General features: G+C 38.7%; 1 protein-coding gene across 1 annotated transcript in view; it reads left to right on the forward strand.

The window, feature by feature from the left end:
• ptpn21 (protein tyrosine phosphatase non-receptor type 21) overlaps positions 1-20,881 on the forward strand; it is a 56,728-nt gene extending 35,847 nt beyond the window's left edge. The window contains exons 13-20 of the mRNA XM_052013617.1: positions 2,567-2,648; positions 7,770-9,172; positions 12,135-12,278; positions 13,887-14,105; positions 14,295-14,423; positions 16,470-16,704; positions 16,814-16,974; positions 18,863-20,881. Of these exons, the coding sequence (XP_051869577.1) occupies positions 2,567-2,648; positions 7,770-9,172; positions 12,135-12,278; positions 13,887-14,105; positions 14,295-14,423; positions 16,470-16,704; positions 16,814-16,974; positions 18,863-18,991 (2,502 nt within the window). The 3' untranslated portion in view covers positions 18,992-20,881. The remainder of the gene's footprint in view (positions 1-2,566; positions 2,649-7,769; positions 9,173-12,134; positions 12,279-13,886; positions 14,106-14,294; positions 14,424-16,469; positions 16,705-16,813; positions 16,975-18,862) is intronic.
• The last annotated feature ends 6,104 nt before the right edge of the window (positions 20,882-26,985 follow it).

Here is a 26,985-nt window from a genome sequence, read left to right on the forward strand (position 1 = left end):
TGCAAGCTTCACTTGGCAGCATCAACAATTGTTGCATGCCTGGGGATGTTGCAGCACTTGCCACACCCCTGATTCCTTTGCACTTGACTGGAGCCAGTACACTTTTATTTACTCAGTTTGATTGTTTCATAATTTTAAATACATAATCTATGTAGCAATCCATAACCAAAGGCCTATTTTTTAAACTGTACTTATAATTTTTCAAACAGCATCCTAATGAATCTATATTGTAACTTTTCTAAAGCCTGTATTTTTCTTAAGTATGGAGCCCAGTACTGCAGATGAAACTGAGATCTTGAGGTTTAAAAATGCTCACTTTGGATTTTTTTATTCAAAAATGTTGAAATAAAAGCTAACAATTGAATTTAAAAAAAACAAATTCCTAAAAGCTTGAGGTGTTTTCTTTTAATTGTAAACCTGTATCAACAGTGTCTCTCTCTTCCACAACACTGAGACTATTTTTAAACTACTGCTTTATTTACCAGTGTACATCACTTGGAGGCAGTGAATTATATCTGGCACATTTTAGCCCATTATCCAAACCAATCAATTTTCCTTTTTGCTTTCTTCTGAATAATTAGCTACATCTCTGATCTTTAATTTTAATATCAATGGAAGAAATGACAGCTTTTCTCTTTAAAACTAAACATTGGCAACTAAAATTCAACTACTTAACTATTACAATGATGTAATAGTTTTCAAGAGCTACTTGTTTTCAATTTTCCCCAGGCTCTTTTTGACATGTGACTGCAGACTAGAAACCCTGTGTCTATAATTAACACTTGAAAGTCTTGTTCCTCCATTATACTTTTTGTTTTCATGCCTGATTACTAATCAAAGGGAATGTTCCCTTTCTCTGGTTGTCTACTGCTTTTAAATTTTGTATCTGTTTAAGAGAAAAGCCTCCACTTTAAACTTTAGCTGAATAAAACTGACAATGGAAACTTTTTATTTGGCATAGCATGATTCTTTTGAAAGGTTTATCTTCATGTGCAAATTTTTAAAAATCTTAACATAATCTTTGAAATTCCACCCATAAACAGCTCTGCTATTCCGATGTCTATCTGACTTTATGACTCTACTTAAAGTCCATCTCTTAACCAAGAGTTTTATGATCCCTTATTATAGTCTTTGGATTAATGTCAATTATCCTCTGATTAGCTTTCGTGCAGTATTTTGAGACATGTTTTCGGTACTAAGCGAGTTGCCGTTGGTTTTAAAATTGCAACAAAAATTTGCTTCTGAATGTTTTTACGTGTGCAGGACTAATCATGTATACTGACTCTTGTATATCCTTTGAAAAACCTATAATGCTGGAGGAACTCAGCAGGCCAGGCAGCATCCGTGGAGAAAAGCAGGCGGTCAATGTTTCGGGTCAGGACCCTTCTTCAGTACTGAAGATAGGAAAAGGGGAAGCCCAATATATAGGAGGGAAAAGCAGAGCAGTGATAGGTGGATAAAAGAAGGGAGGCGAAGTGGGCACAAGGTGGTGAAAGGTAGATGCAGGGAAGAGATGGTGATTGGCAGGTGCGGGGGAGGAGGGGAGACCATGGTTGGGGGGGGGGGGATGTGGGGATTAATTAAAGTGGGAGAATTCAATGTTCATGCCATTTGGTCTAGCAGACTAGGTGACCATTTGACAGAACACCTGCGCTCTGTCCGTAACTGTGATCTGTATCTTCTATGCAGAAGTGACTGAAGTGCCAGTCATTTCAACTCCCCCTCCCACACTATCACAGATATGTCAGTCCTCAGCCTCCTCCACTGCCAGGAGAATTATAAGCGCAAACTGGAGGAACAGAACCTCATTTTGGAACCTTGCAGCCTAATGTCATGAACATTGAATTCTTCCACTTTCAGTAATCCCCAAACCACCCCCCCACCTCCAAACCATGCTGCTTCTTTTCTTCCTTATCTTTTTTTTTCTTCCTTATCTTTTTTTTTCTTAACCCTTTTTTTCCTCTCCTTACCTTTTGACCCATCCCCCAGTGGATCTGCTCTCCTGCACCTGCCTATCACTTTCTCTTACCTGCATCTACCTATCACCACCTTGTGCCCACCCCACCTCCCCTCTTTTGTCCACCTATCACTGCTCTGCTTTTCCCTCCTATATATTGGGCTTCCCCTTTTCCTATCTTCAGTACTGAAGAAGGGTCCTGACCCGAAACATTGACCGCCTGCTTTTCTCCACGGATGCTGCCTGGCCTGCTGAGTTCCTCCAGCATCATAGTGTTTTTCATCTGGATTCCAGCATCCACAGTCCTTTTTTTTTGAGCACATTTGTTTTTGCATAAAATAGTTTTATGTAAAACCATGGTTCGTAGCCTGCTTCAGTGTTTATCCCCCTCAAACTTTTACTCAAGCTGTTTCCATAACCATTTAATTCCTTTTTCTTTCTCCCATCCAATCCAATCTAATCTTGGATGTTGCAAAATAACTTCTGGAATCACCAACCCTGGAAATGAATTTATAACTCTTGAAATGAAGTTTCTATTACTACCTGTTCCAATTTACTAGCACTTGTACTATGGATTAAAATGCCTTTATCATTTTTGTTTCCATTTAGCCAAAACCTCATCAATTTATGATGCCTCCACCCCAATTACATTATAATGGACACTACAGTGAGCCCTATAAGTCTTCGCAAGGTAGAGTACGCAATGAGTGAACTTTTAGGCAGGAATGTTTAAAGCCCGAATAAATGTGTTTACTGATTTAAAAAAAACAGTAATTTCTATTACCTTCTGATTCAAATTTAAATGCTTAAAGGAATGGTAACTGAAATGCAAGGTTTGCTTGATATTTATTAAAAAAATTTTGAAGTAGTGGAACTTGATTTCAAAAGTGACATAAGAAAATTCTAAGAGGTAGCACTCTGTTCTAGAATACCATATAGGTTAGATAAGTTGAGTATAAGTTTGCATAAGTTTGTTTCCTATTTTTAATATCACAGTGCATATATAGATACTTCTATAGAGTGGCATCAAGGGAACCTAGTAAAACTGGTCACTGACCATAATGGAAAAAAATACTCCAATGGTTGAAGGCATATGTTACACAAAGTCAGGTGGTTATTGTTGGAATTCAATCATCCCAGTCCAAGGCCATCATTGCAGAAGTCCAATAGGGCAGTGTCCTAGGCGTGGCCATCTTTGGCTGTTTCATTGGTGATCTTCCTTTCGTCATAAAATTAGTGCCACCTCACACTGGGGACCAGGCTCAATCTGGATCTTGGGTGCTGTCTTTGCAGAGAATGCACATTTTCCCTGTGACAGTAGGGGTTTCTTCTGGGTACTCTGGTTTCCTTCCACATTCCAAAATCATGCTGGTAGGTTAATTGGCAATTGTAAGTTATCCATTAGTGTAGGTTAATGGCAAAAACATAGGGTGTATGAGAAAGAATAAGTTGCAGGGGTACAGAGAAATAAGAGGGGGTATGGGACTTATGGGATTGCTCCCTTCAGAGCCTGGGAAAACCAGATGGGCTGAATGGCCTCCTGAGTTATTCAGGTAAAGATGAGATTTTCAATTCCATTTGCAACTCCTTGGAAAATGAAGCAGTCCATGCCTGTGTAGACTAAGACCTAGACATTGGTCCATGTCTGGAATGTTAAATGGTAACTGGCAACAGCACTAGACGAGTGCTAGGCAGTGGTTATCCCTAACAGGAGTTTCTGATCACCTACTCCTACTATTCAGTGACATTTACCGTCACTGAGTCCCCCCACTGTCAACATCCTGAGGGCTCATCTCTGACTAGTACCTCAACTCAACCAGCCATATAAATATTGCAGCTCCAAGACCACGTTAGAGTCCATGTTTCCTGCACTAATCTACCTCCTGACACCTTAAAGCCAAACCACCATCTACAATGCATAAATTAGGAGTGTGATTAAATATTTTTATTGCTTGGATGGCTGTGGCTCAGCAGCACTCAAGATCAACATCATCTAGGCCAAAGAAGTACACTTGATAGGCACCCCACCCACCTTCCCCAAATTGATTTTCTCCTCAGCTGGCACATACCTGCTGCATTGTGTATAGGCTGCAATTACTTGCCTAGGCTGTTCTAACAGCACCTCTCAAACTTGTGATCTCAACCATAAAGAAGGACAAGGACAGCAGACACATGAGAACACATTCATCTACATATTCCCCTGATTTTTAAATTGGTGATTGTCATAGTCCCTGGATTTAAGTCCTGGAACCTCCAACCTAGTGGCATTGTGGGAATACCTTAACCAAAAGGGTGGCAGCAATTAAAGGAGGTGGGTTACGACCAAGTGTAATTGGAGTTGAGCAATAAATACTTGCCTTGACAGGGATGTCCAGATCCAGAAAAATGAATACATTTTAACAAAAATTCAAGTATTTGTGTGAATAAATGTGATGTTAAATTAAAAATCTTAGCAGAGAGTTTCATCAGGCCTTGTCATGAGCATGGTTCTGACAACTTCATCTGACGTTCTGGTGCATGCGTTTTAACAGGAGTCAGAGGAGTCATTGAGACCAAGATTCCCAGTTAATTTCCTTTTTCACAATCGGGAGCAGTATCTATTTGTATTACCAATTGTTGAGATCAGCAAAGCTTAAGTATTAAATGGAATTAATGTCTTCACCAGATTAACGGGTGTTTTTATCCACAGACTGTTTTCAGTCCCAAGCATGACTTGTTAGTAGCTCCAAAGAAGTAGTAGAGATTCTTCTTTTGGGCACGACTTTGGGTTAACAACAAGGTAGATGGTCTTATAGCACAGTTAGAAATTGGCAGGTATGACATTGTGGACGGAAAGAAGATCACAGATGGGAGCTAAACATTCAAGGATACACATCCTATCAAAAAGACAGGCAGGTGGGCAAAGGGGGTGGGTGGTTCTGTTGGTTAAAAAATGAAATCAAATCCTTAGCAAGAAGTGACATAGGATCAGAATATGTAGAATCCTTGTGGGTAGAGCTAAGAAACTGCAAGGGTATAAAGGCCTCCGAATAGTAGCCAGGATATGGGGTGCAAACTACAAATGGAGATAAAAAAGGGCATGTAAGAAAGACAATGTTACAATGGTAATGGGGACTTCAATATGCAGATAGACTGGGAAAATCAGGTTGGCGCTGGATCCCAAGCGAAGGCATTTGTAGAATGCTTACAAGATGGCTTTATAGAGCAGCTTGTGGTCGAGCCAACTAGGGAAAAGGTGATTCTGGATTTGGTGTTTTCCAATGAACAAGATTTGCTGAGGGCGTTTAAGGTAAAGGAATCCTTAGGAGGCAATGATCATAATATGATAGAATTCACCCTGCAATTTGAGAGGGAGAAGCTAAAATCGAATGTATCGGTATTACAGTTGAATAAAGCTAACTACATTCTGAAGGGAGGATAAGGCAACTGTGGCTGACAAGGGAAGTCAAAGACAGCATAAAAGCAAAAGAGAGTGCATACGATATTACAAAAATAAGTGGGAAGCTAGAGGATTGGAAAGCTTTTAAAAACCAACAGAAGACAAAAAAAAAAGCAATAAGGGGAGAAAAAATGAAATATGAAGGTGACCAAGCTAATAGTATAAAAGGGGAGACCAAAAGTTGTTTTTTTCAGATGTATAAAGAGTAAAAGAGGCAAGAGTGGACATCGGACCACTGGAAAATGATGCTGGAGAAGTAGTAATGGAGAACAAAGAAATGGCAGACAAATTGAATAAGTATTTTACATCAGTCTTCACTGTGGAAGACACCAGCAATGTGCCAGAAATTCGAGAGAGTTGGGGCAGAAGTGAGTGTAGTTGTTATTACTAAGGAGAAGGTGCTTGGGAAGCTGAAAGGTCTGAAGGTGGATAAGTCACCTGGACTGGATGGATCACATACCAGGATTCTGAAAGAGGTAGCTGAAGAGATTGTGTAGGTATTAGTTGTGATCCTTCAAGAATCACTAGAGTCGGGAATAGTTCCAGAGAACTGGAAAATTGCAAATGTCACTCCACTCTTTAAGGGAGGGAGGCAAAAGACAGGAAATTATAGGCTGGTTGGCCTGACTTCAGTGGTTGGTAAGATTTTATTATTAAGGTCCATTATTAAGGATGAGGTTTTGGGGTGCTTGAAAGCACATGATAAAATAGGGAGTCAGCATGGTTTCCTTAAGGGGAGATCTTGCCTGACAGATCTGTTGGAATTCTTTGAGGAAGTAACAGGCAGGATAGACAAAGGAGAGTCAGTGGATGTTGTTTACTTGGATTTTCAGAAGGCCTTTGACAAGGTGCTGCACGAGAGGCTGCTAAACAAGATAGGAGTCCATGGTATTACAGGAAAGGTACTAGCATGGATAGAAGATTGGCTGACTGGCAGGAGGCAGAGTAGGAATAAAGGAGGCCTTATCTGGTTGGCTGCCGGTGAGTAGTGGTGTTCCTCAAGGGTTGGTGTTGAGTCCGCTACTTTTCATGTTATATGTTAATGATCTGGATGACAGAAATGATGGTTTTGTGGCCAAGTTTGCGGATGATACAAAGATAGGTGGAGGGGCAGGTGGTGTTGAAGAAGCAGAGAGTCTGCAGAAGGACTTGGACAGGTTGGGAGAATGGGCAAAGAAGTGGCAGATGGAATGCAGTATAGTGAAGTGTATGGTCATGCACTTTGGTAGAAGGGATAAAGGCGTAGACTACTTTCTAAATGGGGAGAGAATTCAAAAATCAGAGGTGCAAAGGGACTTGAGTCCAAGTGCAGGATTCCTTTAAGATTAACTTGCAGGCTGAGTCGGTAGTAAGGAAGGCAAATGCAATGTTAGCATTCATTTCGAAAGGACTAGAATATAAAAGCAAGGATGTAATGCTGAGGCTTTATAAGGCGTTGGTCAGACCAGATTTGGAGCATTGAGCAGTTTTGGGCTCTATATCTAAGGAATAATGTGCTGGCATTGGAGAGGATCCAGAGGAGGTTTACAAGAATGGTCCAGGGGATGAAATGGTTAATGTACGAGGAGCTTTTGATGGCTCTGGGCCTGTACTTGCTGGAGTTTAGAAGGATGAGAGGGAATCTCATTGAAACCTACTGAATATTGATAGGCCTGGATAGAGTGGATGTGGAGAGGATATTTCCAGTAGTGGGAGAGTCTGTGACCAGAGGGCACAGCCTCAGAATAAAAGGGCATCCCTTTAGAACAGAGATGAGGAGGAATTTCTTTAGCCAGAGGGTGGTGAATATGTGAAATTCATTGCCACAGATGGCTGTGGAGGCCAAGTCATTGGGTATATTTAAAGCAGAGGTTAATAGGTTCTTGATTAGTGAGGGTGTCAAAAATTATGGGGAGAAGGCAGGAGAATGGGGTTGAGAGGGAAAAATAAATCAGCCATGATCAAATGGCAGAGTAGACTCAATGGGCCAAATGGCCTAATTCTGCTCCTATGTCTTCTGGTCTTGTGTATGTGATGAAATAGATTTCAAAAATTGTAAACCTTTCAGTTGGCTTTATTTTGTTTTTAGAATGTGCTACTTTGTTTATTAAAATTACTTGATTGAAATTTTGGGAGACAATTTAAATGAAAGCTACTGAATTTTATTGGAATAGAATGTATTTAACAATTTAAAGTAATTTATTTGACTATTTCTATAGATCAAACTTGTGTTAAAACATAGCCTCTTGTACATGGAAATATCTGCCTGATTTTGATCACTAAAATTGATTTAGCCTCTTCATTGCTGAGCTAATGATTGTGTATTCTGGAGGTCAAACAGTCTATGTGGTGCATTTACTGATTCTGCATAATTTTCACTTTTTTTTATTTCAGACAATCTCTACATGAACAATCAAAATAGCTGTTTTTATCGATCTCAAACCAGTTTGGACAGACCTCCATATGAATACAATGGTCGAATCCGAAATGGCAGTATCTATAGTGCACATAGCACAAGCTCTTTAAATAATCCACAGCACTTAATGCAAGCATCTCCTATGTCTTCAAATCCGAGCATCACAGGAAGTGATATAATGAGAGGAGATTACATCCCAACAAACAGACATAGCGCTATTATTCCACCTTCCTACAGACCAACCCCAGATTATGAAACTGTTATGAGGCAGCTCAATCGTGGCATGATTCAGAATGAAAGACAAAGTCATTCTATGAGAAATCTCAGCGTAGGCAATTCCTATGCTTACAGCAGATCTGATCCACTTGGTTACAGCCAGCCAGAAATCCGAGAACACACTCAATTCAATTCCCAAAATGTGAATCCGTATCCCTTGCATTTGAACTACAGCTTTCATTGTCAATCACCATATATAAATTCAGTTGAGCGACGTCCTGTTGTTGGGGCTGTTAGTGTGCCAGAATTGACTAATGCTCAGTTACACACTCAGGATTACAGTGCAGCAAATATGCTAAGAACTCAAGTGTACAGGCCTCCACCCCCATACCCTTATCCAAGGCCTGCAAATAGTACACCTGACCTTTCAAGACATCTGTATGTAAGCAGCAGCAATCCAGATCTGATAACTAGGCGTGTGCATCACTCTGTACAGACATTTCAGGAAGATAGTTTGCCTGTTGCACATTCACTGCAAGAAGTCAGTGAACCTCTAACCTCTGCAAGATTACATGGTAACATCCATAAACGTAATAGTATTGAGATTGCAGGACTAATGCACAATTTTGAGAGTTGGAAGATAAAAGAGAGGACCATATCTACACCAGGTGTTGAGACGAGTTCAACACTGGAAACTGCTGCAGGTTCACAACCTAGCATTTACTTTGAGCGAACAAAACTAGGAGATGCTAAAATTAATCAAGACAAAAGTTATAACCATGGGAGATTTCTCTCAGATGCAACTGTGCTGATTCACAGCAGTGAGGATGATGAGTACGATTCAGGGTACATTGAGAAGAGATTACAAATGCTTCCTGTTGACTCTGCAGCCCATTTATCAGCTATGTTAAACCAGCCCTCGAAAGAGCAATTGCTAGACTATCAAGATGGCTCTACACCTGCATTGGGCAGCCAGCAGGGTTTAGAAAAGCAAGCACGAGAAAGGGGGACAATGGAATCAATGCACTATCTTCCATCGGTGTCTGAGTCTGATCTCCATACAGTTGGAAAAAGGCAAGCAAGAAGAGTATCCTCCAAGAGAAGACCCATGTCTGAAGTTCTTTATGGAAGATTAAACACAATGGAAGCTCTCCCACCACTTGGAGTGAGTAGTTTAGCGCTGATTCCATATTTTCACTGTAAATCAATTTAAAAAAAAGAGCTACAGAGCTTAATTTGGACTTCCAGTATGAGGTCTGTAGTCCTGAAGATCACAGCTTTTCAAGTATGCATCCATCTGCTTTGTAAATGTGATGAAGGTTTCTTCCTCCACCCTTTTAGGTTGTGAGTTCCCAACACTTGCTATCCTCTGGGGAAAATCTTTTACTTGTTTTTCTCTCTTATCCTTCTACCAATTACTTTAAATTTCTGTCCCTAGTTTTTGAGCCATTAAAGGAAATGTCTTTTCTGCTTGCTCTACATAGGTCCTCATAATATTATACTCTCCAATTCAGGGTCTCCACTCAGTTTCCTCTGTTCCAAAAAGAGTCCTAGCTTATCTACTTTCTCTATTTTGGCAACATCCTCTTAACTCTCCTTTGCAGTCTCCTATGCAATAATGTCATCCTGGTAGTGTGGTAACCAGAACTTGTCTGTACTGCTCATGCTGTAGTCTAATTAATGTTCTACACAGTTCTAGTATAATCTCATGGGGCATAAGGTGGGCCAATAGTGCAGATTGTAGAGCTGCTGCCTCAATGCCAGAGACCTGGATTCAGTCTTTACCTTGTGTGCTGTCTGTGTGGAGTTTGCACATTCTCCTTGTGACCACAGGGGCTTCCTCCAGCTGTTCTAGTTTCCTCCTATATCCCAAAGATGTGCAGATGCCTACGTTAATTGAACACTATAAAATTGGTGTACAGGTGAATGGTAGAATCGGGGGAGTTGATGGGGATGCTGGGAGAATAAAAATAGGGATTTAATGTGGGATTAGTGTAAATTGCCTTACCCTGGACCCATTAAATCTCCTTAAATGTCTCCCATTGCCCCAAGACAGATTTGCTTTCATATTTGTTTTCAGTTCTCTTATTCTAAAGTCATTTCTTAGTATTATAAAATCGGCATTGCTCTACTTTAGAACCTTTAGTCCCATTTTATCTTTGAGTTTTTATTTTGCTTTGCCAAATCTAGTTGAATTACAATTGCCATCATAAATGCCCTCCCATTGATACTCTTCCACCAGCTCAGATTCAGTCCCCTAAATGATATCTAAACATTGATACCCTTTTCTTGAAATGCTGCATTCTAGCTTTAACAACTATGTACTGTTTGTCACATCGACTCCATCCCATTAAATACTAGGATTTTGAAATCCCTTGCTATTACTGCCCTAGTGCTTTTGCACTAAGAAATTTGCCTATAGATTTGTTCTTCTATCTCCTTTTGAACTTCTTGGAAGCCAAAAGTAGACTTCCAGAAGTGTGATTTCCTCTTGGTTGTTCAACCCATGTAATTTCATTTGATAATCCTTTTGACATATCCCTTCTCATATCAGGGACTGTTTCTTCAACCAATATGCCACACCTCTTCCCCACCTCCTCCTGTGAATTTTTAAAATTTGCCCCTCTATTGCATTTGAAAATGCTGGAAAATCTGATAAGGTACTATATAAAAATTCATTGCACAACAGTGCATGGGATTGGAGTTAATATATTGGAACGGACAGGGGAGAGGTTATATAATAGAAAACAGTTGTGATAAATGGTCAGTTTTGAATTGCAAATCATGCTATATTCTGAGGGGGCTTGGCGAGGTGGATGCTGACTGGTTATTTCCCTCAATGGCGCATTTAGAACTTGGGGCCATAATCTCAAAATAGCAGGTGATTTAGCATTGAAGTGAGAAGAAATCCCTCCTCTGAGGTCCATGAATCCTAGGAATTCTCTACCCCAGAGAGCTATGGAGGTGGGGTCATTGTCAGTCAACACCAGTTAAAGAATATGGGGAGAGATTAGATGTTGATGCCAAGATTAAATCAGCCAAGAATTTGCCAAATGGTGGTGCAGGCTCGAGGGGCAAACTGGCCTTTTCTTGCTCCTGTGTTTTTCCTGAACTTGTGGCCTCTGACTTGGGGAGAGCTTGTATCTTGTAATAGGCCTTGTTTATGCACTTTTAATTTCTGTTTCAGTTTGGTAGACACTTTTCGGCTATTGCTGTTTGACAAAGTAAGCTATATGTAGTTTCTGAGAAAACAACGCAGAGTCTTTAAAGCACAACTACATTCATATTATTAATAATGATTGCAGGCTAGTTCAGCCTTAATTATTTCCTTAACAGCATTAATTTTATTTAATATGATCTCAAAAACATGTTTTGCCTGTGCTTTTATTCCTCCAGGCTTATTGTCACCACACCATTGACCAGTGCATCATACTGACAAATTGATCAGTTTCAATATTTGGAACACTGCATGAGGCATTCTTGTAGCAAAGCAAATGAAAATATAAATTTTGTGTGGTTGACTGGCATAGAGCTTTATTAGTCAAAAAAATAATTTTACAGGTTGGCCTTTAGGGGGAGCTTTGGGTTTGCTTTTCATTGGTTATAATTGAAGGATTAAAGACTAGGTCTAGATTAAGTGTTAGAGGATACAGGAGATGGCAAGGCAGAGAGAATAGTTGTGAATATTCATATGGTGGCACATCAACCTAAGCTATAAGGTGGTTTCATGCTAAATGATATTTGTATTTTAATAATTCTAATGAAAGAAATGCCCTTTTTTCGTTATTTGTCATCTACTATTTCTGTGAGCTTATTACTGTGCCTTAACTAATTATTATAGCATTACACTCTCTGTTTTCAGGAAGTGAGAAAGGGAAAAAGAGCTGAATGATTACTTCTGGTTATGTAAATAGCTTATTTAGAAAAATATGATTTATGCTTAAAATCTTTTCTGTCCTGCAACATGAACCCTTTAAAATAACTTGTATTTTAGTTGTATATTGAGTTACCTATTTACCTGATTGGCAAACAGTTTGGTCATGCAGGTTCTATGCACTGATAAGCGTAAAATATTGTTGATTATCATATTTATTACTGTTGACTTTTGGATTATCATTTTTGTTAAGGTTATTAGAAAAGAAGATTGTGTATCTGATATTAGGACAATTGGACCATTAAAAATGGCGGAATTAAATGGTTTGACACCATTTCAAAAGCCTTTACCTGATGCTGTTAAAAATGAGCCCATCCAAACAGCATATGATGAAAGGGTATGTAATGATATCTTTCACACATTTTCTTGTGGAATGCATGTCAAGCTGATTGAAGAGTCATCTGCTAAAGACAATATTTTGTGAAAATATGGCTACCAGCCTTGAGTTACGAACATATTTATAATATAACTCTGTTAGATAAATGCACATTTCCCTGCACTTCTGATGTTTGAGCTGGGGGAATTGATAGGGACTCAGCAATTGGAATTTGTGGTTCTGCAGGACAATTGCCCAGAATGTTTGCTTCTCATTTGCAATCTTGTAATTATGGTTGGAACAGTGCACCTGTAGATCAACAGTTGAATGAAACATAATAAGGTTTATTGCGTTTAATTTTAATTCTAATATGATTGTATCATCAAATAAATTAGGCACTGGAAACTTAGCAGTATTCACAACGTGGTTCACTTTTAGGAGAGGCAAAAGAGAACAAGGAGGGTAAAAATACTGATGCTGAAGATAAAGAAATATTTTTGTCAATATATAGTGAAGGTGTATGAAACATGCACAAAAATAATTTGTTAATTAAAAAATATTTTCCTGATATTCGTCCTTTGGCACTCCTCTCTCATATTAGCTAATAGCTTACAATGGTTGCCTGCAGTTTCCTATAGTGTAGCTGAGTGCCATCAATTTTGATGTCTTATCTGGATGACTTCATTGAAATAAATATGTGGAGTGCTGACAGGTGACAGTGACCATGGCTAAGTCTAACCTCTCACTCTCCTGCTATTCAACAGGAGTTGCTGCTGCTTTCTTTTTTTCCTCCACCTCATCCAGGCAGATTGAACCCACATTGTTCTATTCCTGATGCTCCAACAGAGAAACTTCTCTGCCCTTGAGTATCTCGGTCAGAGATCTAACTTTGGCTAATTTTGAGGTGTAAATAATTGAGTTTCAAGTTATTTTTAGGTACATATTTCTTTAGTTAAAAGTTTTATCTTCATGATTTGAAGGAAACATTCATTTCAGGAGAAGGACTTGTATAAGAGAAAAATAACAGGAAATAGACTGTTTTCTGTATGTTCTTTACACATAATTTAAAAAAGGACTTAATGTCTGTTTTGATTACTGAATCGTTTAGCATAGCTAAAAGGAACTTTTTTGTTGCACACTCTAAACTGTATGCTACAAGTATACAAAATTAAAGCTATGCCAAACTGATGATGACTGAAAATGGTACTTACTTGTGGTTAAATGTGATATTTCCATTAACACTAATGTTAAAGGTGTACACAATGCCAGTTGATAGTGCTATCTTCTAAATCGAGGGCAAATATTCTTTAAAATTTAAAATCAAAATATGATATTGAAATTGTCATATTTCAGCCTACTTGAGATGCCCTGCTATCTTAAATCTGTGTTGGGTCATCTCATTGCTGATTTCTGTAACTGTCAACAAAACACAATGAAAATTGAAATACATTTATAATAACTTATTATAATCCTGTTTATTAACAAAATGAGAACAAAATTATTGAAAATGTCTTTTAAAAATTTGGGTAAGGAGTCTTAATGCTGAAATGCATTTTCACTATCTGCTTACTGTCTTGACATTTGAATATTTTCATTTTATTTTAATATCTCTTTTGTTTAAATTGTTAGTGCAAGATTTTGGAGCAGCGACTGGAACAAAAAATGGTGTTTACAGAATATGAAAGAGTTCCAAAGAAAAGTCTGAGTACAGAGTGCACCATAGCACTGCTGCCTGAAAATACAGAAAGAAATAGATTCCCAGATGTTATTCCCTATGATGATACTAGGGTGGAGCTGGTGCCTACAAAAGAGAACAACACTGGTTACATTAATGCATCTCATGTAAAGGTAGCTATATTAGTTTCTATTCATGTGTTTTTTTTTGTATGGGGCTTCTTTTGTAGCTATTTAGGATTTTGGAAAGCCCTTACTTGCATTTCTGTAAATTTCATTGAACTAGAGTCTGAGCTTTACCAAAATTCTTATTTTCAAAGACTGCCTTTCCTTTTTAAATTAAGTCATATTACTTTATTACAGGTTATAGTTGGAGGCAAGGAATGGAATTACATTGCCACACAAGGACCACTCCAAACAACTTGTCTTGATTTTTGGCAAATGGTGTGGGAGCAAGGAGTTGCCATCATTGCCATGGTTACCATGGAAGAGGTATTTCTTGAGTTCTTCTCTTGAAGGCAACACATAAGTATACAGTAAAGAAACAGCAGATCCTAGATTCTAACCGGAGGCTTGATGTTTCCAAGTTCTACCAGAATTGGTAGCTTTGACAAGACTCCACTACTACCATTGGTGCTCTTGGATATTGGCCCTGAAATGTGCTTGTGCATTCTTTTCTTGATGATTCATATATAAAATGTTATTAAAAATGTAAAAGCAAAGAATCTTCAGCCAGAGGTGCCAAGTGCATGATCCACCTCGGCCTCTTCCAGTTTTCCCCAGCATGATAGATACCAGTCTTAAGCTAATTTGATTCACTCCAAAAGGCTAAAGGCATTGGATACAGCAAAGATGATGGCCCTTGACAACATTCCAGCAAGTGTACTGAAGACCTGTGCTCCAGAACTTGCTGTGCTCTTGGCCAAGCTGTTCCAGTACAACTACAACATTGGCATCCACCCAACAATGTGGAAAATAGCCCAGGTACGTCCTGTCCACAAGAAGCAGGACAAATCCAACCTGGCCAATTACTGCCCCATTAGTCTACTCTTGATAATCAAAGTGAAGGAAGGAAGAATCAATAGTGCTATCAAACAGTACTTGCTTAACAACAACCTGATCACAAGCTCAGTTTGGATTCTGCCAAAGCCGTTCCACTCCTGACCTCATTACAGCCTTAATCCAAACATGGACAAAAGAGTTGAACTCCAGAGATGAAGTGAAAGTAACTGCCCTTGACATCAAGGAAGCATTTGATCTAGTAGGGCATCAAGGAGACCTAGCTAAGCTGGAGTCAATGGGAATCAGGGTTAACCCTCTGCTGGTTGGAATCATACTAAGCACAAAGGTTGGAGATCAATCATCTCAGCCACAGAACATCTCTGCAGGAGTCCTCAGAGTAATGTCCTCAGCCCAACTATTTCCGGCTGCTTCATCAATGACCTTCCTTTAATTGTAAGGTCAGAAGTAGGGGTGTTTGCTGATTGCATAATCTTCAGCACTATTTGTGACTCCTCGGATAATAAATCAGTACACAACCAAATGCAGCAAGACCTGGACAATATCCAGGTCTGGGCTGATAGGTGGCAAGTAATATTTGCATCACAAAAGTGCCAGGCAATGACAATATCCAACAAGAGAAAATCCAGCTATAACCTCCTGACAGTGGCATTACCATCACTGAATCCACCACAATCAATATCTTGGGAGGAGAGGGGGCAGGGGTTGCCATTGACCAGAACTACAAAAGCATTTCGGAGGCCAGAAATCCTGTGGTGGGTAACTGACCTCCTCTCCCAAAGCCTGTCCATCTACAATGCTCGTCAGGAGTGCGATGGAATGTGGACAGTATTCCATCACACTCCTGACTGGATGAGTATACAGCTTCAACAACTTTGAAGAAGCTTGATACCATACAGAACATAGTAGCCCACTTGATAGGCATGCCATCCACAACCATTTACTCACTCCGCAACCAACGCACAGTAGCAGCAGTTTGTACCATCTACAGGATGCTCTGCAGCAACTCACCAAGACTCCTTAGATAGCACCTTTCAAGCTCATGATCTTTACCAACTAGAAGGACAAGGATAGCAAAAGCATGCCAACACCACCTGGAAGTTGCCCTTCAAGCCACACACCATCCTGACTTGTAAATATATTGCCATTTCTTCACCATCACTAGGTTAAAATCCTGGAACTCTCTGCTTAACAGCATTGTGGATACATCCACACCTCAAGGACTGCAGCAGATCACCATCACTACCACCACCACCTCAAGGGCAACTAAAGATAGTTAATTAAATGCTGGCTCAGTGTGTGATGCCCACATCCTTTGAATGAACCTACAAAAAAAACTGAGTATCTACACCATCTGAGTTTTGAAAAAAATTCTTTCATTCTTCCCCACAAATGGCCTGTTCTTTGTTTTACCTACCAATTAATACTTCGGTAGTTTCTAAAGTAGTTCAATAGTGTTCTTCAAGCTATTTCTGGAATTGATCAAGACTCTCATATAATATAGTCTTCTTGTTATAGGAGGGAGGAAGAGAAAAGAGTTTTCGGTATTGGCCTCGATTAGGCTCCAGGAATAACTCTGTTACATATGGAAGATTCAAAATAACCACACGCTTTCGAACAGACTCGGGCTGTTATGCGACCACAGGATTAAAAATTAAACATCTATTGAATGGTCAAGAACGGACAGTATGGCATTTACAGTATACAGACTGGCCAGAAAATGGCTGCCCAGAGGATATCAAGGGATTCCGATGCAAGTTTTATTTAATTCTTATTACATTTGTTTATTTTAAGTTTTAAAAAGATTAGCCTTTGTTACTGAATGTTAACTTGTGAATTTTGTTTTTCATTTGCCTTTGCAGCTTATTTGGATGAAATTGAGTCAGTGCGTCGTCATACTAATAGTACAACAGACATTAAAAGTCCTGATGCACCTGTACTTATACACTGCAGTGCTGGTGTTGGAAGGACGGGTGTTGTAATTTTATCAGAAATTATGATCGGCTGCCTGGAACACAATGCGGTAGGATTATCCTTTTTCTTGAACTTGGTTATTCATTCTCTGTCTCCAATAAATTCTAGTAATTTTCTCACAAATGATTCAAACGGACAACTCCATGCTGAAGCAAAAGGCTGACATTTTCCAAATTCAAAGGCATAATTTCTGAACCTAGAGAGCTTTGGAAAACTATGTCCAACTTATCTACAATTTCTTTGCATATTTACTTTATGTCCCTGAAGCCACCATGTTCTGTGAATTTGTCTATCTTAGGTTGTATTATTTTCTCTTACCATTTAATATCCAGTTTAAATCCTGACAGTAGCAGTTGATATTTTAAATTCATTTTCCACTGTCAATAGGTGCAAAATTCTCATTCATTTGTCTAGCATTTCATTTCTTGCTCATAATATTGGATTGTATTTGTCTTCAATTACACCACATCCCTAAGTATTAAATGAGTAATAAAATCTTCGGTTAGCTTTCATTTTTTTCCCCATATTCTCTTTCACACATTACTTTAACACTGTTGTTTCTTTTTATTCCTCCTAATCTATATGATTCTACTCTCAGGTAAATCATGGAAACCACCTTCTTTCAACTTTTACGACCTAATCCCTCATTTAGTTTGATCACCCCCCCCTAGTCAATATAGTTGAGGCTCAATGGCCTCCTTGGTTCAGGGAAAATGAGCAATGTATAATAAATACTGGTATTCCAGCATTGTCTATGAATGAATAAATGTAAAAAATAATTATCTGCACTCAGTTTCCTGCACTCAAATACAGACTTTAATATTTTGTACCTTTTTCTTTCAAGTGATAAAGATTTGGTATTGGTTTATTATTGTCACTTGTACCAAGGTACAGTGAAAAGCTTGTCTTACAAACTGATCGTATGGTCAATTCATTACACAGTGCAGTTACATTGAGTTAGTACAGAGTGCATTGATGTAGTACAGGTAAAAACAATAACAGTACAGAGTAAAGTGTCACAGCTACTGAGAAAGTTCAGTGCAATAAGGTGCAAGGTCACAACAAGGTAGATCTTGAGGTCATAGTCCATCTCATTGTATAAGGGAACCGTTCAATAGTCTTATCACTGTGGGGTAGAAGCTGTCCTTAAGTCTGGTGGTACGTGCCCTCAGGCTCCTGTATCTTCTACCCGATGGAAGAGGAGAGAAGAGAGAATGTCCTGAGTGGGTGGGGTCTTTGATTATGCTGGCTACTTCACCAAGACAACGCGAGGTAAAGACAGAGTCCAAGGAGGGGAGGCTGGTGTCTGTGATGCGCTGGGCTATGTCCACAACTCTCTGCAGCTTCTTGCGGTCCTGGGCAGAGCAGTTGCTGTACCAAGCCATGATACATCCAGATAGGATGCTTTCTATGGTGCATCGGTAAAAGTTGGTGAGAGTCAAAGGGGACAAACCAAATTTCTTTAGCCTCCTGAGGAAGTAGAGGCACTGGTGAGCTTTCTTGGCCGTGGCATCTACGTGATTTGACCAGGACAGGCTGTTGGTGATGTTAAGTCCCAGGAACTTGAAGCACTCAACCCTCTCGACCTCAGCACCATTGATGTAGACAGGTGCATGTACACCAGCCCCTTTCCTGAAGTCAATGACCAGCTCTTTTGTTTTGTTGACATTGAGGGAAAGGTTGTTGTCATGACTCCATTCCACTAAGCTCTCTATCTCCTTCCTGTACTCCGACTCATCGCTGTTTGAGATACGGCCTACAACGGTGGTATCATCTGCAAACTTATAGATGGAGTTAGAGCAGAATCTGGCCACGCAGTCATGAGTGTATAGGGAGTAGAGGGTTGAGGATGCAGCCTTGTGGGTATTAATGCTGCAATTATTTTTGATATAATTTAATGTGAAAAATATAAACCTTTCTAACTTTTAACCCCACAGATTCTAGATATTACTACGGTGCTGAACCTGCTGAGACAGCAAAGGATGTTAATGGTGCAAACAATTGCTCAGTATATCTTTGTCTACAAAGTGCTCATTCATTTCCTGAGAAGCTCTAGGCTGATTTAACCACTTCACTGCATGCTGTGATATTCGCAAGTGAAACAGATCTGATTTAAATATAGGATAATTCTCCTGTCCCTGAGGGGAGGAGGACAAAGAATAAACTTGCATCGAAGGACTGGAGAAGAGGGCATACAAAATACACAAGAAAATCACCAAATCTATTGAAAAAGCACATGTATTCCTGTATTCTGATACCTCTTAAATAATATTGGAATAAGTACTATGCTTATTTTTATAGTATATGAGTGAAATTTATTACAGTTTGTCTATTTCAGTTTTGTTGCAACTTATTGGTGTACAGGTTGAAAAGTAAGTGACACACTTTTAATCATCACTTTTTGCTCTTGTGATGAACATTGTTAGCAAGTAAGTCCATTGTAAGATAACTGTTGTGATTATGTACCACATTAAAGAGTGTGAAAGTATTTTGGTTTGGCAGAAATGTGGCGAGAGTGGCAGTGATTGTTTTGTTTCATTAGCAGGAAAAAGGGTGCAAACAGAATGATGTGATTTTTAGGATAAGATTGAACTGGTGCAAATGAAGATTTTTAGAATTAATACTTCTAGATGTGAAATTTATGTAAGATGGTTATTTTTATCAAGTTTATATTGTATCATATTACAGAAGTAATCAAGGTGTAAGTTTAATTTTCTACTGAATGATATGGATTAAACTAATCCTGTTTATGTTCAGTTAAAAATAACTACCCATTCAGTAAAACGTCTGGTTTGTGTTGTTTGATGGTCTGGAAGAATTGCTGAAAACCTAATAAGTGATATGACTGCTGATGAAAAGCAAAGTAAGCTATTCTTGTTAAAATTTCTATTCTTATTGTGATTGAACTAATCTTGTTATTGAATTACTTTTAATTTGTAATACTAGGTTTAAAGTTAAATAATTTAGCATTGATAACTATTTGATATAACGTAGTAGTGTTAGTCTGCACACAACTGGCTTTTGTGTGACTCTTTTATTGTAATATAATTCTGAAGTAAGCACTTCAAACAGAAACCACGAATTGGAAGACTGCTGCTAAATGACTTGAGTTTACAATGTATGTAAGAGTGAAGGATTTCTGCATAGTGACCATATTCTTCTTGAAATTTGTGTTTTTAAAAAAAAAGCATTTTTATACATTTTCCCTAAATCTGATCAACTTGTATTCACCTCAATTCAGTGATTCATTATGAGAAGTTTAAGATGGTCAGAAATTTACCTCCTTTACAAGACGTATTCAATCATGGGTGTATGAAGGACAATCTGTAAAATGGTTTTTGTATAGAGATATATAAATTAAATAGATCACGTATCCTAAAATGAATTGAACAGGGTTGTACTTCATAAAGTTATGTGCATGCTTTTGTGTTTTCCTATGTAAAAGTCAACATTTATGCGATATTATTCTTTCACAATGTTCTATTTAGATCAGGTGCTGTATGACATGTATATTGGTTATGATTTTACAAATGTGGCATGCACTGTTTTGTAAAATTAATGGGTTTAATTTTCTGATGTAATAGAAGTCCTGTAGTGTTCCTTATGAAATGGTTGAGCATATTTTTGTGACCAACCATTACATCTCCAGTGAAGAAACAAGATGGTGATGTTTTCCTGGAAAATAAAAACATTTTTTTTGCCCACTGCCAATACATAAATAACATGGTAGTATAAGTCTCTGCATAACTAGGCTGAAGCCTTTCTTTAGAATGTGGCCTTTTATGGTAAATGCAAAAAGTAATTTAGTTTTCACATTTTTATTTGCATTTTTCCTTCTTGACCAAATATCTCTGTGCCAGTACTTAGTTTATTTAAGCAGAACTGTTTTATTAAATATTTGTTTATTATATTTCAGAAACTTCCTCTAAGCTTGAATAAATGGTATACCCCATGGCAAACTGGCTATCTTTTTTTATTTTAAAAAGTACATTACAAAATGAAGTTGCCGTCTATAAAACTGCAGTGCTTTAATGTTTTGAGTAATATGACGTGAACACATTTCCTATTTTCTGAAAAATCGCATTAACAAAAGTTAGAATTTATCCTTTAGTTTAATTCGTCACAGCTTAAAAATGCTCTGTACAGGTTTTATTAGTCCTAGAAGAGGTCAGTCTTATAAATGCTTTTGCCACTGATTATGAGTTATGTTAGAAGTTGATAGTGCAGCTTTACAATGGGAACTCAAATCTGCTTGCTTGACTTTCTTCACCTAATGGTGATAAAATTCGAGTAGAGTGGAGATAATTAGCTGGTTCTCCTGTCAATCATGCTTGGTAATCATATTACTGTACTGGATAGAAATTGACTTTGTACATATAATTTATATGTAAATACCCTCACGTGTTTTTCTGCAGTAATTACTCTTTCATTAGGAGAACTCATTTCACATAAGGGCAGAGGAAGTTTTCATGTAATTTTTTTTATTTTCACTGCTGTGAATTTCTTATTTTGCTCTGGCTAACAATAGAAGTTTAAGATAGCATCAAATTGAAAGATAAGGCATTCTATGATTAGTGGTTGGCTAGAGGATTGGGGATTTTTTAAAAAATCAGCAAAGAGTGACAGAAAAAGAATTGTAAAGAGGGAGAAGATAGAGTATGAGAGTAACCAGCAAATTATATAAAACAGCTCAAGAAGTAATGAGGGATTGACAAAGGGGAAAAGACAGCAAAAAATATCTCAAAGGTAATAGATATTCAAAGGACCAGGGGAAAGGTATTGGGCAAACTGGGGCAAAAGGCAGTCAAGTCCCCTAGATCTATTGGTCAACTTCCTACAGTCTTGAAGGAAGTGGCTGCAGAGATGATGGTTACATTGGTTGCAACTACCCAAATTCCCTGAATGTAAGACCACAATTCAAGAAAGAAAGGATACGTTGGGAAACTATAGGCCAGCTAGCCTAATATTTGTTAAAGGGAGAATTCTGGAATCCAAAATCAAGGAAGAAATAGCAGGGCATTAAAAAAAATCATAAGACAATCAAGTTGAGGCAATGTGGTTTTATGAAAGGGAAGTCATGTTTGACAAATATGCTAAAGTTCTTGAAGAATGTAGCAAACAGGATGAATAAAAGGAAAGAATAAAAGGATGTAGTGTATTTGGATTCCCAGAAAGCATTAGGGAATGTGTCACAAGGCCCAAAATGAAATGAGAGAGAGAATTGTCAATCCTTGATTTTAGCCTCATATTTCATTGTTTATTAACACGATTATTAGGAAGTGCTCAGAGCAAAGTACAAAAGAACAACAGCTGTTTTGGTTGTGAATTTGTTGTTGACTCTTTCTTGCAAAGAAAACATTGTTTAAAAAAATGGATTTTTTTTAATGATATTGTGCAAATCTAATTAAACTAATGGTGCCCAGTTAAACTAATCCCTTCTGCCTGCACATGATCCATATTCCCTCCATTCTCTACATATTCATGTGCCTATCTAAGAGACTCTTAAGTGCCTCTGCCTCCACCACCACGCCTGGCAGTGCATTTGGGGCACCTACCACTCTGTTTTAAAAAAAAACTTGCCCAACACATCTCTTTTTGAACTCTGCTCCTCTCTCACCTTAAAAGCATGCACTCTACTTCTGGAACTTTCAACCTTATGTCAGTTGATTATTCTTTACTGTTGAAAATGCACTTTGACCATCTACCCGATATTTTTCCAGACTTTTTTTCCAGGATGGAAATGTCAAATATGAGAGGGCATAAGTTTAAGAGGGAGAATGTTTAAAAGATCTGAGGCAAGTTTTTTTTCCTCACACAGAGGATGGTAGCTGCCTGAAATACATTGCCAGGGGAAGTGGTAGAAGCAGATACGATAGCAACATTTAAGAAGTATTTAGATGGACGTGAACCAGCAGGGAATAAAGGGATATGGATCTCATGCAGGTAGATGGGATTACTTTAGATTGGCATAATGGTTGGCTCAGACATTGGGCCGAAGGGCTTGTTCCTGTGCTGTATTGTTCTGCAGGCAAAAAATGTCGATGTGAAATGTGCATTTAATCACCAATTGATTTTTTTTCCACCCACAACAGAACACCCAAGGGAACAGAATTTTCAACTCTGCAGTACTAACGAGTGTGTTGTGATTTGCACAATGCAGCAGAATTTCATACAATATAATCCATCCAGTCTTTTTGTTTGAGTCCTCTGGATATGCTACATTAATGTTTAAAGTTGTTTAAATATTGCACAGTAATAAGCAATGATGTACAACCTGCATCTGGATCCCACTTACATAAATTTAATTGGCCCTTGTGTGGTGCACAGATGTGCAGGCAGCTTTCTTGATACTCATTTACTGCTGAAGTGGACCTGGCTGAGCAAGTTCCAGCCCATGGAGTAGAGCACTGGAAATCAGCATTATGAAAAACAGAAGTTTTGCCTTGGGCAATAAAAGCTAGTTAAATTACTGGACCAGCAGTCCAGAGATTTAGACTTGATCTGAAGATGTAGATTCAAATCTCATCATGGCTGCTGTCTAATTTAAATTATTAATTAGATAACTGGAATTTAGCTTTCGTGTTAGTCACAGTGGTGATAGCTGAAGCAAATGAATTGTTGTTAAAAATCCATCTGATACAGTGATGTCCTCTGTGGAAGGATATCTGCCAGTCTAGTCTAAATGTGATTCCAGAGCCTCAGCACTGTGGTTAACTCTTAACTGCCATCTGAAGTGTAAGCCATTAAAAACTGCAACCTTGTATCACAGGAATAAGCCTAAAGGGACCTACATTGATCTCAGTGCTGGACTGGGTCACAGCATGGTCACTAAGCTCCAGCCAATCTTGCATTAACCCACTCCCGAACATCTGGGGATTGGTACCTAAATTGTGAATGCTATTCCATAGACTAATCAAGTAAAAGTCTGACATAGTCATACTTGCAGAATTATACCTTGTAGACCATGTATTGTAGACTCCTCCACTACAATCCTTGGGTAAATCCTATTCCACCAGAAATCTAGACCGACCAGATTTGTATCAAACTGGTTTACATTTGGGAAGGTAGGGCCTTGCGATAATCACCATAGAGCTGAAGTCATTATCAAGGCAGACAGGGTCAAGGAAGTCCTTTATTATTCTCACTTGGCTTAAGAATCAGTGCTGTATTCTGCCAGGTTGAACATTACTTGGACAAGTACTGACAGCAGTAGGGGTATAGAATGTATCTCAGTGAGGGATTTAAATGCCCATTGCCAATAGTAACTTGGTAAATTCATAATGATATATCTATAAGGCACCATGGATCAGCAATAGAATTGTATTTTGACACAATCTATAAGCTCATAGCTCAGCACATTTCTTATTTCATCATTATAATCAAGTCAGGGAACAATGTTAAGAGTATGAAAGGCTATTCCAATGGCAGCAGCTGGCATACCTTAAATGGAGTGTCCACTAAGCTGTAACACAGGACTACATGCTTAACAGCAAAAGCATAGACAGCTCTATAGTCCTGCAACCAATGGATCAAGTAAAAGCTCTAAACCTGCCAGGAATGGTCATGAACAGCTAAAAGCTAATGAGAAAGAGGCTCTAAGAATAGTTTCAACCTTGATAATGACTGGTTCAGCATATGACTGCCAAATATATGGCTAAAATACTTAATGTTCAGCAAAAAGTGCCTAGTGGTTGATCCATCAGAGATGTCCAATTCCATTCTTCAGCCAATTCAATTCACTTAATGTTGTATGAAGAAATGGCTTGGAATGCTGAATGCAGCAAGGTCTGTGGAACCAGACATCATATTGAGTAGCTCCATGGGCTTTGCCATATCCATTTCCATTCCTGGGAACTTAGCTTTATCAGATCTGGAGAACCAATCCCATTTCCCCATACTGGCCTGGAACTGAGTAGCAAGGTCCTGAATGATAGCTGGCCTGCAATGTTGTAATGTGCTGATGTAAGCAGACCGGAACAAGCGGTGCCCACAAAAGCCCCATACCCAGTTTTGCCAACTATCAAAGATTTTCAGTGTTCTTAAATGTCTGACATTTAAGAACTATTAAAAGTAAACCAATGCTATAATATTTTAATTATTTTAAAGATGGAATAAAATTAAAAAATTTAGATAATTAATAGCAATGAAATGTGTAACATAACCCACAGCATTGTAATCTCCAACCAGTAAATGGGTTTGTTTATTTTGTATCTAACCTAGTGCAGGTTATAGGGGTGGGTTCTCCAGTATAGTTACTGAGCCGTTAAGATAGACATTCACATGCAGAGTACCAACAATTCTGCTGGAAACTGCTGGCAATTCTGCATGGAACTGCCAGCAAAATCTGGGTCCTACATTTCCCAAGTAAAACTCTTAAAAACTGATGCACATAATACAGTGCTTTAATTCATCATTAATATTTTAATACAATTTAGTATATTACTTGCCCAACTCAATCAAATAGCTAGGGTTACTGAGTGAGATTTGTCACTGTGATTATGTCCACATTTCTGAGTCCTAGTTTATAAGTTTTGTTTTGCCATATTCAAAACTACAATGTGTATTTAGTATTAACAACATTTTTTGATTTGGTCTATAACTTTTGCAACTATTTTGCTAAGTAACTGAAATTTGCAATGCCCAGAAGAGATTTTAAACGCTTAAGTTACAAATATATTTCAAAATGACAATTAACGTGGGGGGTGGCGGGGGAAGGGGTTTCACCTACTTTACTGTCTCTTGCATGTCTACCACCCCCTTTGATCCTTCTGCCATTTATCTACACTAAGAGGTAATGTACAGTAGCCAATTAACCTAACCACACATTTTTGGCATATGGAAGGAAACCCACGTTCAGGATTAAACGCAGATCCCTGGAGCTGAGAGGCAACAACACCAACTGCTGCACAACTATGGCTGCTGATCAATATGTTGTTTCATATATTCTTTGTATTTATTAATATAGTCTCTCCCCTCACTTGCCTCGTAATTTACAGTAACTGATTTGATGTAGAAATATTAAAATTTCTAAAATCGAGATAACAAGTATACAGTCATTACATTCAATATCACAAATAAACACAAAGGCAGGAAAGTAACTTGTGAAGAGGAAAAAAGGAGGCTACAAATTGATTATAGATAGGTTGAGTGAGTGGGCAGAGTGAACAATGAAGCATTATTTCAGAAAATGTGCAGTTGCCCATTTTGACAGGGAAAAAAAGTATCTACATTGTGAGATATTGCAAAGTGATCTGGGTGTTCCAGTGGTTGATTTGTAGGGACAGTAAGTAATTCGGAAAGCAAAAAAGAATGTTACTATTTATTGCTAAGGGAATTTCTGCTTTAGTTATTGAATAATGAACTTTAATATTCAAAATATGAACTTTAGTATGGCTCTGGGGTCAGTTGTGTGTTCACCTTGTGAGATGTGGGAGTTCTGGGAGACCTCCAGTCTCCCTGATAGCTACATCTGCATCTAGCTGCAGCTCAGGGAACTGGAGCTGCAGTTGGATGACCTTCGGCTTTTAGGGGAGAACAAGGGGTTCATACATAAGAACTACAGGGAGGCGGTCACTCCTAAGCTGCAAGAGGCAGGTAGCTGGATAACTCAGGAGAAGGACGGAGGATAGGCAAGTAGTGCAGAGTACCCCTGTGGCCGTTCCCCTCAATAACAGGTATACTGCTTTGGATACTGTTGGGGGAGACGACCTGCCAGGGGAAAGCCACCGTAGCCAGGTCTCTGGCACTGAGCCTGGTTGTGTGGCACAGAAGGGAAGGAGGGAGAAGAGGAGAGCGGTAGTGATAGGGGATTCCATAGTGAGGGGGGCAGACAGGAAATTCTATGAACGTGAAAGCGACTCCCAGATGGTATGTTGCCTCCTGGGTGCCAGGGTCAGGGACGTCTCGGATCAGGTCCATAGCATTCTGAAGGGGGAGGGCAAACAGCCAGAGGTCGTGGTACATATTGGTACTAATGACATAGGTAGGAAAAGAGATGAGGTCCTGAAGAGGGAATATAGGGAGTTAGGTAGGAAGCTGAAAAGCAGGACCTCAAGGGTAG

This window comes from Pristis pectinata, chromosome 1 (genome assembly GCF_009764475.1).
Source record: "Pristis pectinata isolate sPriPec2 chromosome 1, sPriPec2.1.pri, whole genome shotgun sequence".
NCBI classification, from domain to species: Eukaryota; Metazoa; Chordata; class Chondrichthyes; order Rhinopristiformes; family Pristidae; genus Pristis; species Pristis pectinata.